The sequence below is a fragment of the Notothenia rossii genome (genome assembly GCF_949606895.1).
Source record: "Notothenia rossii genome assembly, chromosome: 7".
Classification (NCBI taxonomy): Eukaryota; Metazoa; Chordata; class Actinopteri; order Perciformes; family Nototheniidae; genus Notothenia; species Notothenia rossii.
Genome location: NC_136905.1, coordinates 47126976 through 47145244, shown reverse-complemented (window position 1 = coordinate 47145244; position 18269 = coordinate 47126976). Strand labels below are relative to the sequence as shown.

At 37.7% G+C, this 18269-nt stretch overlaps 1 protein-coding gene and 1 long non-coding RNA gene across 3 annotated transcripts in view; one reads left to right on the top strand and one right to left on the bottom strand.

Annotated features, from left to right (window-relative positions):
• adck1 (aarF domain containing kinase 1) overlaps positions 1 to 18269 on the bottom strand; it is a 182512-nt gene that overhangs the window by 154112 nt on the left and 10131 nt on the right. For both annotated transcript variants that reach the window (XM_079694392.1, XM_079694391.1), the window contains exon 2: positions 5820 to 5959. In XM_079694392.1, the coding sequence (XP_079550518.1) occupies positions 5820 to 5951 (132 nt within the window). In that variant the 5' untranslated portion in view covers positions 5952 to 5959. The remainder of the gene's footprint in view (positions 1 to 5819; positions 5960 to 18269) is intronic.
• Positions 12317 to 14809, top strand: LOC307045899. Its single transcript, XR_013810018.1, has 2 exons — positions 12317 to 12796; positions 13763 to 14809. It is a non-coding gene; the product is annotated as an uncharacterized lncRNA (long non-coding RNA).

The following is an 18269-nucleotide window of genomic DNA, read 5'->3' as shown; positions in this document are numbered from 1 at the left end:
ACTACACTGCGCATGCTCAGAGTATTTTCCTATTTAATGTGTGTGGCAAAAAAATAATGACCATAGGGGCACTGAGCTGCCATCCCCACCATACGTCATCTCACATAATTCAGAGCTGATTGGCTGTAGGTACGTGTGCCGCGAAAAGTGTGGTTTGTGAAGAGGAGACGAAAGACGCGTCCTAAAACCCGGAAGTAAGCTGCGCATGGGTTCCCTCCACAAAAATGCAATGAGATTTCTCCATAGGATTTTAGAAAATAGCTGGAAATAAGATCTGTGGGAAACGTACCTGTTAGATAAATGCACGTTTTGTTCAGCCGGATAATATCCACATCTCTACCCTACTTTTAGAATTTTCTAATCATAAATCTATCGATTAGATTTATGATAGACTTTTGAAAGTACAAGAAGATAAGGAGGACTTTTACAAAAAAGTAGGGGTGTAACGGTACACGTACCCGTACCGAAGTTATTCGGTACGGGCCCTTCAGTTCGGTACACGTGTGTACCGAACGAATATAACGTTAAACGTAAAAAAATTGAGAACGTGAACAACTTTTTGGAAGTAATCTCAGGTGCTGCGTCGCAGCATTCAGAGTAATTTGCTCACATTGGGTTCAACGCGTCATAGAGCGAGCAAGTCATTTAATTGGACGAGAGGCATACTATGAGAGCTGGTCACAGGGATGCGTTCAAATTTAGTCAGTAATTTGAGGAACTGTCGAAATTGCGAACGCAGATAAAGTTGAGCTCGAAAATCCTCCAGCATCATTGAAGTCTCCGGATTGGGAACATTTTGGTTTCGCAGTTACATACAAGGATGACGGACAAAGACAGGTGGACCGAACCAAAGCTGTCGGCATTGTTCAACTAAAATTGGTTACGCGGCTGGCAATACATCAAACTTGCAGACTCATTTGAAAAGGCATCACCCGAACGTGAATATCACCGGTACCAAAAGAAAAAAGACTGAAGTGCAAACCCAACTCCCACTAGCATTTAAGCCTCCACCACTCGCAAAAAGTTCAGACCGAGCCAAAGCTATTACAAACGCCAAATATCCTTATGTTGCCATGTTAGCAAAGCGCTACCTGGCTGTATCTGCTACCTCTGTCCCTAGTGAGAGGGTGTTCTCCACAGCAGGAGACATTAGTGCCAGCAGATCTGCCCTTTCGGCAAGCAATGTGGACAAGTTCATTTTTCTTTAAAAAAATATTAAATGACAAGCAAGTCATTATGTCAAACTGGCTGCTTAGGTATCGTACAGTACAGTTCAAATACAGATTATTTCAGTTCATTGAAATGCTGCACCTTAATGTTTATTTTTATATTTTATATTTATTTGAGTGAATATTCACAGTTTAATAATAATTAAAAACCCAAAACTAATAGTTTATGTTTTGTGAGTACTAGTACAGTAAAGTTCAAATACAGATTATTTCAGTTCATCGAAATGCTGCACCTTAATGTTTATTTTATTATATTTTGTATTTATTTGAGTGAATACATTATTCACAGTTTAATAATAATAAAAAAAATATATATATATATATTTTTTTATTTATTTATTTATATATTTTATGTTTTCTGATAATTTTTTCTGCTGTGCCGAAAACGTACGAACCGTGACCTAAAAACCGAGGTACGTTCCGAACCGAAATGTTTGTGAACCGTTACACCCCTACAAAAAAGTAATAGAGATTTTTGTCCAGAAGGATAGCATGGACTTCATCTTCAAGTGAAGGTAAGACCGCATTTTTATTGAAAATGGGATCTTACTAAGAGAGAACAATTCAATATTTAAATGATAAAATTACATTTTTTGGGTATACTTTTGTTGAACTGTCTGTTTAAAATTAATCGAAGCATCAGACTAAAAAAGCTTTTGAAAATAATATGATATTTTGATTTAGGTCAAAATATAATATTTGTAAACCTGAAGAGTCAGTGCCAGTGCCTCACCAGCCATGAACCTCACTGCAGAAGCTTATATACATCTACGTTTTTTGTGCCTCACCACTTTTGTACATATACAAACGGCACTGATTATTAGTGTAGGATACTTATGTATGTATAACATCTGAAGATGTGTAGTTTTATTCATGTTTTTATATAATTTTACAGGATATTGCTATACTATTTCTCATGTTTTACATTAATATCTGATTTGTAAAAAATCACAGACAGAAAGGTACGTCCATCATTTAATGGTAAGCTATTGAAATTGTGATTCCATAGATGTGTCTCCCATCACCCAAATCCCCTGACTATTCTTTCAACTCAGTATTGACATTCTTATATTCAAAAAAATCAGTAATATCTTTAAAAACTACAAGTCCTTTTCTATCAGCTGTGCACCATTATGGTGTAAATATAACCAATCTACCAATTGGATCAAATATAAAAGTCAGCCGAATTAGTATTGATACTGCGAGGAGACGTATTGTGTGAAGAGAAATTGAAGATGTTGTTTAATTGCTGATATATTTATGATCCACGTCACATATTCAGTTTTGGCGGCAGTTCTTCATGTTTGTCCAGAAGTCTTCTCATCAGGGCTCTATAAATAAAGAACTACGGCAGATGTGTAATATGTAATGCAGCCGAACCGTGTATTACAATGCCGTTATGTGATGACTTCCAAAGAGAAAAGCAAGAACACTCTGAATAAAGTATTATTTTATTTTTTAAAATGTTTTTCCGATTTCATATCGCATTAACACCATATCTCAACATGCATTGTACTAAACAATCCAATCACCGAGCTTCTAGCTGAGGATCTTGGGTAATCGGTTCAGTGGGTTTGTGTATCGCAATGATGCTTGAAATGTCCCTTACAGGCCCACGTCTGTTTCCGGTGACTTCATTTTGAAATTCAGTTCCTGAGGAACGGCTAAAAAGCCTGAGATTATAGAATTAAATGAATAAATAAAAACAGGGATAATTGTGTGTTTTTTTCGAGGAAATAACACTGTGTTATTTAGAAAAGAATAACAAATTAGAAGGAAAAAAAGATTTTTAAAAATACAGATTTCAGTATTCTGAGGCTCTGAGCCCCATTTCTTTTCCTCACAGACGGCAAAAAAAGTCCAACATTATACGCTTTAAAATAAAAACAATAATCGTGGCTTGGTATTGAGTAAGAACATGTTTTTATGAACCACACAGCTTCCGGTTTACCAAGACCCGACCGGACAAAAATAAGTATTATTTTGAAATTCAGTTGTGTGGCATGGTAGAGCGAGCTAGAGTGAACGAAGCAGCAGCAATATAGGTCTGTCGAGTGTTTTCACAGTTAGATCTGTAACAAAGACCTTAATAAATGCAACAGCCTCCCAAATAAGAACTCACCTGTCTGCCTTATTGAAAAGTGTGTTATTGAATCTGAAGTTTGTTGTTTTGGCCCTGGAAGACTGCAGAGAGTCATCCCCTGTTTTCCTCGACCACGGTCTGGGAGCCGACAGGAAAATTTAACACAACAATCCTTAGTAACTAAAATAGCAGCATCATCTCAAACAACAAACACAGCCTCTTAGAGGAGCTGACAACTGATCACGTCTCCATCCAGAAAATGCACATTGGTCAGGAGTTGAGCATGTCCACTAATGTTCATAGACTCATCAAGTTGCAATGCAAATTTCCCACTTATGCGTATCTTTTCCAAAACAACCTTTTCGATGTCTGCAGAATATGTCTGGCAATTGTGTTATCTGAGAGAGGGACTTTGGCTATTTCTTTAACCACGTCAGGGCCGAGCATCTCATTTACAATGTCTCTGCCACAGTGTGGCTTTTTTGATTTGGCTATGAGTTCAGCTTTGAGAGCTCCCAAAGACACCGTTGTAGTTTTTCTCATAAAAGTTGCCTGTTCCGGTTCACAAGCGAACAAAATAATCTGTGTTCTTGCTTTGAAGTGGCAGGTTTTTCACCATGAGACTGTTAAGCTTTTCCCCACACACTAATCATAACGGAGTCGATGCATAAGGATCCCCGGTGAAAGTAAATCCAAACGAAAGATAACTTTCACTGTATTTTCTTGAGCTCACCGTTTTAACTTTCTTTTGACTACCACTTGTAACTCTCTTCATCTGGGTTAGAATTGTGTCCGAGTCTTAATTTTTCCTATTCGAATATGTATCCATCGCTGTACGTCTTGTCACTGACACCTCTCGTGTGCATCACTAATTCTCTTGTCTTAAATTAACAAGGTCATTATTGTGCTACTGCCACCCACTGGGCAGGTCAGTCATGGAAGAGTATTTAATTACTTCGCTAGTCACTACATTGCAGGCACGGACACACAACCATTGCCAATTATTAGCAGTAACTAAATAATATATTTTTGGACTAATTAAGTGAAGTTGCATAATTTCCCACGGCACACCTGACGATTTCTCACGGCACACACAGAGTAATGAATATACTTTATAAGGATCTGGAGATAAATGTTTAGTCTTCTCAAGCACCCACTATTAGATATATTGCTAAATTGTTTTGTGGGACTTGATAATCACCATCCCTGAATTTTACTCAGGTGTAACTAAAGTCTGATTTAAGGGTTGTTTATATTTCACATCATTAATCAAAATAACTCAAATAAATATATTGGACTAAAAATACACGATTTACCTCTGTACTTCTACTCTACAATTCAAAGTAGCATTAACCTGAAATAAGTAAAGTACAGTGCTTGAGTAAATTGTCTTAGCTACTTTACACCACTGCTGCCTATCACCTTTTCTGCAATGTCAAGCGAGTTTATCACAAGAGGTTTATCTTTTAAATAAACGTGTGTATTTAAGGTTGTGGTTTCGCTTAAATAGTTATCAAAATCAATACTTTCTTAACCTCATGTTGATCTGATTATGATTAATGGCTACTGCCATATTTGCTAAATTTGCCTCTGAACCTTGACATGTGCATGTTTCAAGGCTTATCAATTAACAACAGGAACCAGTCCTTTAAATAAAGCTCTTCTGACCTTAGCTGTCATGTGGGTATATGAATGCTGCCCAAGATTGACACGTGTGGGAAAATATAATTGATAAATGGAAAATGTAATTGATAAATGTGTGAAAACTGCATTTATCAATTATATTTTATTTATTTGATAAAACCAATGTGTTTCCCATCCCCAAAACCTCCAGGGGTGTACACAGTTTAATATTGGCAACTTCTAATTATGAGAAATATACAAATGTATTTTAAAATGTACAATTCCCAGTAGAGACGCACCGTAGAATATGATGTGTAACACACAAATAGCGGGGGTGGACTCATTTGAATCCTATTTTGTCTTGTCGTCTGTCGTGGCTTGGCTGCGTTCCATTTTACGTGCCGTCGGTCGGCTGCTCGGCTGGAATCCACGTATTTCTGGATGATAGTTATGGCTGATAAGGTTTATTACTATATTATTTTGATATTTGTAACACCAAACCGATAGGAAAACCACACAGCAACACAGAAAAGATGGTCTTAACATGACCCAAAGCTCTAGTTAATAAAACATAATTAAAATGAACTCTTATTTTGAAATGAAAAGAAACCGGTAAAACAAATACAGTTTCCTGTGTTTCGGATGAGCTGCTCCGAATCTCTGTCCTGACGGACTCCAAAAAAGTCAGACATTATACAATCAAACAAATAAATAAAAACTATGGAGACCCTGTTTGAATCTGAAATAAATACGGCTTAATAAACCATTTTGCTTTGTGATGCAGGCCACATCAAGACAAAGACATATAACATCTAAACTGATGTTTCACCGAATCCACGAGCCCTAAATAAAGACTGTAAGGGCAGAAATGCTCATTAACTCACTGTGGCTGCAGCTCGTCCAAAGCGGATCACAGTCAGATCATCGAGGTGCAGCTGTCTGTCGTACAGGTAAAACCCAGAGGAGGCAAACACTGCTGTGGCAAGAGCGGACACTTTGAAGAGTTGACCAGCCATCAGCGTCACTATGGAAGAAGCAAACATGCGCAATAAGTTCACAAAGTCAAAGAGCTATAAAAGAGGCTATTTTATTATTGTTGGGTTCTATAGGTTTATGTGCATGTAAATGGTCTGCAAAGGCTAACATCCCTGTGTTCCCTCCACAAACTGTTATGCTCATAGGCTTTATGGTTACAAGCTTTACAATTTTGGCCGCTAACAACTTAAGCTTAGATATCTTGCTTTCGGGCTCTCGGTTATCTGAGTTGAGCCTGCATAGAGTCTCTGTTTTCGTTACATTGGTGCCCAACAATTTTGACTGAAACTAGGCAAAATCTGAGAAACTTAGTTTGTCTAAATAGCTAACGTAACTTGATCCTATCTCCAGCGCTTTTGTAAATACGATATAATACGATAATACTTTATTTGTCAGATCAAGTCTGAAATTTGACTTGCGTCACAGCAGCTCCATGTCCAACATCAACAGACAAGTATCCCCAAACCCTGTTCAAATATCTTGTTAGCATCACTTTTAAATAAGATCAGCACAGCAAAAGAAGAACAGCGTAAAATGAACAACGTGTCTTTGACTTTTGCTGTGTTTAATTGAGGCCGTTTACTATAATGTTGCAAATCACTGCATTTATGTGATACATGCTTATGGTGTGGGTGTGTTTACATTGTATGTTTAGTTTCTTTATATATATTTTTTTTTTTTCGAGCGTGTAAAACTAAAGAAAATACAAATGATACAAAAGGTGATACAGACATGATACAGTACTATACAAATGAATGCAATAACAAAACGAAACATTTCATTAATAATTGAATAATCAATAGTATCATTGTCTGATATCAATAAACAACAAAGCTTTAGCTAATTACACGTCCGAAAAGGGGTCGGAAGAAGTTTACACTTATTTAATTCGACCCCTTCTCCCTTTTTTTTTTTTTTTTAATGTTACAGATATAGCCCTCCAGATAGGACTCACATGGGTGTGTCCCAGTCAAAAGCCCAGCGGATCCCAGTGGCTGGGGGTGTTGCCAAATTGCTAGAGGGCGTTGCCAAATTTCCCCATTTGTTCAATTACGGGATTTAACCATGAGATGGCACTTCATTCACAAATACACAAAGACAACTGGGTGTTGAAGAACTTAGTCTGTTTGCAATGTTTGCAGCTCTGCAGTTGTGTTTGTTGAATACTGTACTTTAATCACTTATTTGTTTTGGTTTTCACAGGCTACTATAATGAAAAAACATCAATATTTTAGATCAAATAAAGTATATAGTTTGCTTTATGCAGTATATTTTTTGTAATCTTGTTGGGGTGTTTTTACACAGTACAGTAGATTGAAGTAAATCAATTTATACATTAAGATAAGATAAGATGGACCTTTATTAATCCCCGTGGGGAAATTCAGTAGTTCAAACAGCAACAGAGTAAGAGTGAAAAACAGGATAGCACAGATTCACACAGATTAATAAAATCAAAAATAAGATGAGCGATAAAAATAAAAATAATAATAATGAGAAACTATGAAATAAGAAATGAATACAACTAAAATATAATTATCATATCATATATTATAATGTATTGTATTATTAAGTAATATCATACATTAACCCAATTATAGCAGATGCCACATTGAACGGATGAACACATTTATGCATCAATAATTACAACACAGTATTTCTAAATACAAGTTGTAAAAATACTTATATGTATTTAATATTAATAACATAATGATTAATTTCAGATGATAATACTTTTCAGGGTTTGGTCCGGTCTGACAGCGCTTAGCTCTCTTCTGAAGATCACTGCTCTAAACAAAGTCAAAAATCCTACATCCAAACGGAATAAATATAATTAATTATTATTAATACGTTAATATGGAGCTATTTCAGGGTCATAAGTTTTGATCATTCAAAAAAATACAATTTATTTGAAAGTTCAAGTTTTTATCCTGAACTTTGAAAAATACAATGATGTATTCAAAATAAAAATCAGTATTTGAAATCATTTTTCAGGTTGAATATTATTTTTGATTCAGTTCAGCAATTTTTTTTAATAAAATATTTATTTTCAGATTTCACTTTTATACATATTTTGATATTTGAATCCTTATTTTTTTCAGTTACATTTTTATCGTTTTCAGATTCAAAACAATTATTTTTTCAGTTTCAAGTCTTGTTTTTTCAGGTTTCACATTGCTTTTGACCTTCAGATCGTTTTTCGCTTTCAGATCTTTTTTTTTCGCTTTCAAACTTTTGACCCTGATGTTGCTTAGGGGGGGGGCGGGGCTTAGCAAAGAGTAGTTTGGCATCCTGAGTGACAGGCCTCCCTCTGTCATGTTGCCTTCATGGATGTTAGGTAGCGCGACAAATATAACTATGTATAAATACTTTCTATACACAATACTCCCGTGATAGGTGGGAAATAAAACTGATACCAGCATCAAAGTTCCGTTAAGCGAGCTATTGAGCATCGTAGTTGGCAACAATCAAGGTATAAGCGCAATAAACTGTGCTAGAATGTGAAATTACGTATCCCCAACGAGCCAGCAGGTTGTTCTGGTGGACCTGACGCCATCCCCCTCTATCTCACGGAGAGATAGGTCCTTCCTTCCTGCAGCGGTCAGACTATACAACCAGCACAGCCTATAGACCCCGCACAAAACAACTCAGACTATAACGCCTCTTGTTGATAAATACCAACTATGTGCAATATTTGCAATATGTGCAATATATATATGCCGTTAAAAACTGTGCTGCTAAATCCGCAGAAATGTTACAGGGTGTGTATTATATAAAATGTGTAACTTTAAAATATATAATATTTTTTTTAATCTTTAATACTTTTTTCATGTAACAATGTAAATGTATCCCCTGTGGGACTAATAAAGGTAATCTGATTCTGATCGCAAAAACCAAGCCAATACTATGCTGCGTTCATGGAGCTACGTGGAAGTGGGGAAGGACAATGCTTGATTGCGGATACGTAATCACATTCTAGCACAGTTGCTCTTATACCTTGATTGTTGCCAATTACGATGCTCAACAGCTTGCTTAAAGGAACTTTGATGCTGGTATCAGTTTACCACCAATCACGGGAGTATTGTGTATAGAAAGTATTGAGTTATATTTCTCGCGCTACCTAACATCCTTGAAGGCAACATGACAGAGGGAGGTCTGCCACTCAGGATGCCAAACTACTCTTTGCTAAGCCCCGCCCCCCCACGCAACATCAGGGCCAAAAGTCTGAAAGCGAAAAAAAAGATCTGAAAGCGAAAAAAAAGGTCTGAAAGTCAAAAACGATCTGAAGGTGAAAAGCAATGTGAAACCTGAAAAAACAAGATTTGAAACTGAAAAAATAATCGTTTTGAATCTGAAAACGAAAAATCTGCAACTGAAAAAAATAAGGATTCAAATATCAAAATATGTATAAAAGTGAAATCTGAAAACAAATATTTTTTTCCAAAAAAATTGCTGAACTGAATCAAAAATAATATTCAACCTGAAAAATGATTTCAAAAACTTATTTTTGAATACATCATAGTATTTTTCAAAGTTCAGGATAAAAACTTGAACTTTCAAATAAATTGCATTTTTTTGAATTATCAAAACTTATGACCCTGAGATACCTCCATAGTTAAGTCTTGTTCATTGTTTTTGACTTTTATGAAATGTTTGATATTTCCGGCACAGACCCTTTCAGACCGGCAATGCGCGATAGAAAAAACAGAAAGTGCGACAGTTTAAAATATGCAAACACAAACCTACAGGCTGGGGGTTGGGAGATCACAGGAGGGGGGAGAGCTGTGGAATGTGACCACCATCCCCCTTGGGAGACTTACTCCACACATTCCAATGGCCAATTAGTTTTAAACAAAGAGTTTGCAGCATTCAGCATAGGCAACATGGGGGGTGGGGGTTTCTCAAAAGAGAAAATGCAGACATAATTCACTCTCTCGACTCGCTGGTATCTCGAGCTGAGCGCTCATTGGTGGTTTGTACCCCGTGCTGCTGATTAAACTCTCCATTGGCTCAGCAAAAGTTTGTTGTTGTTTTGTGTCAGTTTTACGTCGCCACTTCTATTCACATTTTTCATCAATGTTCCACAATGTTTATCATCATGAAATTAATATCCATATATTTTATACTATACTTGCACTGCTTACCGTTTTCATACTTTATATATCTTAGCATATTCATACACACTGTTAATACTGCTCACAGGCTGCTGTGTATATCTAGCGTAATCATACCCCTCACTGTTTATTCATCATTCAATTAATTATATATTTTATTCTGTAGATCGTGTACATTACTTTTCACTTTACTGCTTGTTGCACCGTTAGAAGCTAAACTGCATTTCGTTGTCCTGTAATCTGTGCAATAACAATAAAGCAGGCATCTTTATTGTGGCCTCAACAATCAAGTTCTAAGTAATGCAATATGAAATAAAAACAACTACACTCTTTTGGCAGTGTTGTGGTGCCGAGAGATGGGAGTCGGAGGCGGGGTATCAAAGGTACAAGCTAGACTTTTATTTAGCATCTGAAAACCATTGTAAACAACTTCATGCCCGGGAAGCGTCTATCGTTTTTCCAACCCAGTTTAGATTTAATCACGCCCACTTCCGCATTACGCAAGGATCGACGTAGCTCTACGCGATAGACTTCATCTTCGGCAGTTTAGCGGTCGCGGTAAAGCAGGATATTGAATAATTGTTTTTTGTCTTTCCAAAGGATTTGTTGATTGAAAGTAAACGATCCTATAATCAAAGCCATATCGAAGAGTGTGAGTTGTATTACTGGTGTTTTATCATCTATACATAGCCTGTGTGTATCCTCAAATGTCGTTTTCAGGACAAACAAAATACGTTTTAAATATCTTATCAGAATAGCCTGTGTGTATCCTCAAATGGCGTTTACAACGTTTTAAATATCTTATCAACTGGTGTAAGTGCAGAATATTGAATATAACCTTTTATCTGACGCATTATTTAATGATACTATTTTATATATATATACACACAGATTTATTCATGTAATATATATATATATATATATAAACACACACTTATATGTACTACTACTCACACATGTATTCATTAATTTATACACACTCACATATATACACTTTATATTAATTCATTTATAAACACAAAACAACACAATATAATAAAAACAGTTGCAATAATAACATAATATGGTTTGATAAATTCTACAGTTGTTTCATTTTTACATGGCAAAACGTTAATATGTTATTAATGTCAAATTATATGTTGTATTATATAACAAAATAGACATTTATAACATATTATAAATGTCTACCTTTAAATAAATGTTATATGTTGTATTATACAACAAAATAGACATTTATAACATGTTATAAATGTCTACCTTTAAATAAAATATTAAATAGATACCTTTGCATCCTAAACAGAAGGTCACAACTTTAATATGTTACATACAAACAAAAAACTAAACATTATATATATGGCTATATATACAGATGTTTGCGAATGTATCCCTCTTATATCCATCAGGAATTAATATTAAATGATGAATTAACATTCCTCAGCACTGCATAAGTGCGGTCGTCAGTCATATTGACAAAGAAGCACTATTATATTGTATATTATGCAGCGTTTAAAAGGACGGTATTTCGCTTGTCAGATTCAGATTTCGCGGGTGTGCCGCATGAGGCAGTGATGTAACCATAGGGATGTAACGCCAGGTTGATGCTGTGACGTGACGCGTCGATGCTTGCGTAATGCGGAAGTGGGATCTAAACTGGGTTGGAAAAACGATAGACGCGCCCGGGGGCCTTTCTCACTTCGGTTAAATGGATTCCTTGCGTCCCTCACTTACGTCGTTTCCCTGTGACTAGTCCCTCCCACCAGGGAAGCATGGAGGGACGCAAGGAAACCACAAGAAGCAGGGAAATTAGTTTTAAGAGCAATGGGACGTCCTTTCCTCCGGAGCGTCACGTGAAGCGACGTCCGTTTGTGATGACGCTGCACAGCTGATCGTCTGACAGCAGCCAGCTCTGTCCCCGTTATTTCCACACACACACCCCCGCCTCTGTTAGTACACATTTACTGACACAAACATTTGTATCATCTGTTGTAGACCCAAATAAATAAAAATAAAATAAGAAATAATTCTCAAAAAAGATAAACGCCATTCTTAAAATGTATAAACGAACAATAGTTTGATTAATATTGATTAGAGTGCACAAAATAAATAAAACAATTGAGAGAAGCAAAAGAGATATGTTATATCAAAACCCAGTTAGATTAACATTCATTGGATTGCACACTTTGTTTGTTTGTTTGGATATGTAACAAATTAACATTTTAAAAATAGCACTTAATGACTGACTGAATGGAAATGATAATAAATGAAAATGTAAAACGAAAAAAGCGATCATGAAAATGTTTCCAAAAAATGAATAAAATGATTTTTGACCACTTTGTTGTTCAGATATATCACATATTTGTAACTAAATGATACATTAATTGACACAAAAGACGGTATAAACTGAGGAGTGACTCCCGTGAGGTTCATGTATTTTCTTCACTCCGCTGGGAAACTGCTCTCATGTCAAGAAGCATCACATCAGTGCATGCACTGCATCGTCCAATCAGTGAGCGATACACAGTAAGGGGGCGGGGCGAGTGTCTGAGGATTTTATCGGAGGATGAGTTACGTCATCTCCGTTCACTCCAATGAACCACTTTTTTACAGCAATGGCGGATCGTGGAGCCTCTCAATCGTTCCCCGGAAGTTAGCGCCAAGGCTAGCAGAGCTGTAGAGTTGCAGCATAATAGACCGTTCGTGACGGACTTTTAAAGGTAAGAAGAAGTTTAAAGATTTATATTGCGGATATTATCAGTACATCTGATTCAAATTAACATGTGTATTAAAGGATGTCAGTGGATTATTCCTAAATTAGTAGATTTAGGGAACGTTTACAGATAACAGATAAAGCTAGGATAACGGATCAAGTTAGCAACACACGTTGAACAGCCTTTTAATTGTTAACTGTTTTATATAAGTAAGCATACTAAACATGTATTCTATCACTGTATTATATAAGTAATCTTGTTAGTAACCTACTGTATGGCAGGTGGAGGGGAAGTGATGTTACAGGTGGAGGAGCAAAACTGCAAGACTGCAAACTCACAAGACAGAGAAATCAAAGTTTGTTCTCCAGAGAAGAGGTTGATTTCACTTCATTTATTTCATATTTTCTAAAGATGTGGAAATGGAAAAAAAAAAAACTTGAGAGCTTTAACCAAGACAACTGTAACAACATGAGTCACCAAGGTTTTTCAAGTCCTTCTCTTACTCCATTTTGCTAACCCAAACTTCCAGGTACATGACGGGACACCTTGCTTGTTTTTGTTGTTTGCGCTCCTCTGGCTGGGTGCATGCAGGTGGAGGGCAGTGATGTTGGCAGGTGGAGGGGCAGTGATGTTAGCTGTTACACACCAGGCTCAAACTTAACACATTGCATCCTTCTTTGCAGTGTCCTTATTCCTGGAAGGGGAATCTGCAATTCCTGCAGAGTTTTGTAACCCGTTGATCCGCACGCAAAGCACATTTTTAAAGCCTTCTTAATTGTCTCATTGCTCCATTTCATCCCCTTTGTGCTGAGTCTGCCTAATGCCTTAAGTTGGTCTTTTGAAAACGTTTTCTTATATTTGTTGTCCCTAATTTTCATTGTTTTCTTGAGAGCTGCATTTTCCTTCCTGATTTTTCTTAGCGCAGACTTTGCTTTTTTGGCTCTTTAATTTTCTCTTTAATTTTTGTAATAGATCTGTTTGACTGGCTGCTGGTTCCCTCGTATGCTGACTGGCTGCTGGTTCCCTTGTATGCTGACTGGCTGCTGGTTCCCTCGTATGCTGACTGGCTGCTGGTTCCCTCGTATGCTGACTGGCTGCTGGCTGAGTGGGTGGTGTCCACCTTCCCTGTCTCTCCTCACTAGCCATGTCCTCTCTTTCTTCACCCTCAATTTCCTTTCTCTCAGTCTCCTCATCCCTTCTTCCCTCAATCTTTGAGACTAATGTAAGTAGAAGACATGGCACTGTAGATGTTCGAACATTTAAAATATTATACCACTTAAAAATAAGAAATATGACTTTTGTTACTAAGAGTTCATACTTATTAAACCTGTGTCACCTTTCACACTATAGCTGTGATCATGAGCTATGGGCTTTGTAGATACAGGTCCCGGGGTGAATCGTGGTGCAGGGGCCCTTCTCTTTTTGACCACAGGGCGATGCACGAAGATGGTGGGTATAGCCTCTGCTCTCAGCCTAGTCTTGCCATTTTGTGTCTTGACAAACTGGTCTGCATCAAAATGTGACTGCGGAGTGACTTGAGGTTACTTCACACACAGAACAACTCAGTTGTGTCTGCCCACATACATATTCCATATTGGTTGAATACACGGTATTAGGAAACACTTTATACTTACTGGACATGTTATACTCATTACATACTGTATATAAAATATGACCAAGAATGTGAGAAAACTTTATAGAAATTCATATCACATCTGTTACTGATGCCATTTGTCATACTTTGTTAAACTCACAAATAATAAAGGTCCATAACTTCAGTTGCGCACAAAGACCACACCTTATCTCCCCAAGGCAATTTCCCATCCAATAGGTGTGCTATATAGGTGTGTATAACCCTTTCTCCTGTCTGTTACTCCCTCTTTCAGCACAAGAACCAGAGGGGGATTCAATGGAGCCTGAATACGTGCACTGAGACCCTCACCCTGCACCCTGAGTCTGAACTCTGTGTTTTTCAAGCCTTTCCCTGTTTTTTTGTATTAAACAAAAACATTAAGCTTTCCCAATGGTGTGGTTTTCGTTTTGTGAAAAAGTGAAAATGCAGTGTTTGTATATAATAACCTCACATATTGTTTTGCTGTTGGTCGTGAAATTGCTCCTGCTGAATTGAGCCAGCCATTTTTTCCTCCGCTCTGTGTCAGTGGGGAAGCCGTACATTCGTACTCCTTTCTCGGAGCGATTTGAGCATCCCCAGGCAGCACAGCAAACCATGGTGGCGAATAGGAGGCAGCACAGCAAACCAGGACAACACGGAGGAAAAGGCACAGACAAACTGCATGATATGCTATTCAATGTTTATTGAATTCCATGTTAAATGTGTTGTTTTAGGAACATCCATTGCAAATACATCATCATCATGCTGCTGCTGCTGCTGCTGCTGCTAGTCACCTGTCGGTCTCCTGTCTTTTCTGAAAGCCATAAAGATGACATTAGTCATTTAGATAACTTGTGTCCTCAATTACCATGGGATTACTGAAACTACCATGAATTTAAGAAAATGGTAGAAATGTATCTAATCTGAATTTTGAAGCATTCCTTTGGATCCCCTCCCTCTAAATATATCAATAAACATTAGAAAGTGATGCTCCTGACTACCATACAAGTTTAAGAAGATAATATTGGTTTTACAGAATTCAAAGCTATAAACAGCAACAGGCTCTTTAACCAAGGCACTGTTAGCCTAACATGTAAACTAGTTGTTCACACGAATCCTAATATTATCACTTAATATTAGCAAATTCTATTTTATTTTTTAAAACATATTGATGTAAATACATACACATCGATTTGTTGTATAAATATTGCAAATCAAAACCTTTATTCATTAATAATTACCAAAAATCGTAGTTCTATCTCCTGTTATCAATGCATTCACATTGCCCGCCATGAACTTCCGGGGAACAATCCTCGTCTGCATGAACCACGTGACGATAACCGTTTTTGGACTTCCGCTGTCGTAACTCTTCTATCTATATGGCGCTGGTCTGGTGGTTCCTCGATTATAGCTCCTCCATTATCGCTCCTCGCTCCTCCGACAAAAATAAGGCCATTGGGACGCTACTCAAGATGGCGCAGACAAATCAACTTCCGGTGAGACCGAGACCGAGGAGCGAGGAAATGAAAAATAAGAGAAGTGAGAAAGGCCCCGGGAAGCTAAGACCGGCGGAAACAGGAAGTCCGGTTCACTAAAATGTTCGTGCAGAACAATACCCCAACCCATAGATCCGTGGGTGAATAATGTCAATCACCACAGTGTACACATTAACAACAACTACACTATTTTGGCAGTGTAACAATTAAACAAGAACTACACTCTTTTGGCAGTAACAATTAGATAAATAATAAACGGTCAGACTGACACTGAAGACAAACAAACTATTTGCAGCAATCAATCTGTTTAGTTGACTCTGGGTGACATGTGGCGATTTAAAAAAATCGTTTTTTGGCTGTTTAGATGGTTTTGCTCCATCTGGGTCACTGCCGGTGGTTGAGATGGTGGGGTCTTTGGCGACTAGTTTTATAGCCCCATGTACATTACTTTGGTGCCTCAGGAGATTGACATTGCTGTTATTCGATGTGGACAATGCTTTCTGTCCTGCACACAGTTTACATTTGACCGTAATATTTTTTGCGTCCTTTATCCCCACAAATTGAAAATAGTGGTTATATCTCCAAGTTGTAAATGCGCTGCTGCTCTCGCTGATACTTGCATCTGCCATAGTGTGTGTGCTGGTGGTGGGCGTTGCCGTGTATGTGTGTGTGTTAGCAAGTGTTTGTGTGTCTGTGTATTTTCCCCATAAGGCAAGACCCGACCAACTCTGTCTCTGATTGGCTTACCCTGAAATGTTACCCCGCGTTAACCAATCCTCCCTCCTCTCTGGTCACTTTCACTTTTCCATGGTACTGTGAGAGGACATCGCTGTATTCAACTGTAAATTACATCCGCAGGGAGATTCGGTTCAGTTGGATCACATAATGTAACGCAGTGTAACCCATTTAAATCACAGTAACTATAACGACGTTACTGAATGGGAATAGGTAACTAGTAACGTTATTAGATACCGCAAAAGGTAGTTGCGTTACAGTAATGCGTTAGTCCCAACACTGATACACACACCTGAGAGGCACCTGAGAGCTGCCGTTTCATTCAGACTGTTTACAAAAAAACAACGGTCTGATTTTAACAACTCAATGTGTGATTGTTATAGCAGTAATATTAGACACTAATAATACAGTAAACTATTAACACTGTACATATTATTGTTTGCCCGTGGGATTAGGATTATCGGTAGTGAGAGCCGTGCTGCATTTTCCTCCGGTCGGATGTGATATAAAAACAAAGCGATTATTTTTGTTGTTGTAAACTCACGTGGATTAAACTACATGTATTAGTGCATTCATTTGAATTCGCAAACATACAGGACTGTCTCAGAAAATTAGAATATTGTGATAAAGTTCTTTATTTTCTGTAATGCAATTAAAAAAACAAAAATGTCATACATTCTGGATTCATTACAAATCAACTGAAATATTGCAAGCCTTTTATTATTTTAATATTGCTGATTATGGCATACAGCTTAAGAAAACTCAAAAATCCTATCTCAAAAAATTAGAATAGTTCCTCAGACCAAGTAAAAAAAAAAGATTTATAACAGCAAAACACAATCAAACATTTGAAAATGTCCATTAATGCACTCAGTACTTGGTTGGGAATCCTTTTGCACGGATTACTGCATCAATGCGGCGTGGCATGGAGGCAATCAGCCTGTGGCATTGCTGAGGTGTTATGGATGCCCAGGATGCTTCAATAGCGGCCTTTAGCTCATTAGCATTGTTGGGTCTGGTGTCTTTCAGCTTCTTCTTCACAATACCCCACATATTCTCTATGGGGTTCAGGTCAGGGGAATTTGCAGGCCAATCGAGGACAGTAATGCCATGGTCAGTACACCAGTTACTGGTGGTTTTGGCACTGTGGGCAGGTGCCAGATCATGCTGGAAAATGAATTCCTCATCTCCATAGAGCTTTTCAGCAGACGGAAGCATGTAGTGCTCTAAAATCTCTTGGTACACATCTGCATTTACTCTGGGCTTGATGAAACACAGTGGACCAACACCAGCAGCTGACATGGCTCCCCAAACCATCGCTGACTGTGGGAACTTCACACTGGATTTCAAGCAACTTGGATTTTGCTCCTCTCCAGCCTTTCTCCAGACTCTGGCGCCTTGACTTCCAAATGAAATACAAAACTTGCTTTCGTCTGAAAAGAGGACTTTGGACCACTGTGCAACTGTCCAGTGCTTCTTTTCCTTAGCCCAAGTCAGACGCCTCTTCCGTTGTCTTGAGTTCAGAAGTGGCTTGACCATGGGAATACGGCTATTGTAGCCCATTTCCCGGACACGTCTGTGAACAGTGACTTTTGATACCTGGACTCCAGCTTCAGTCCACTGTCTTTGAAGCTCC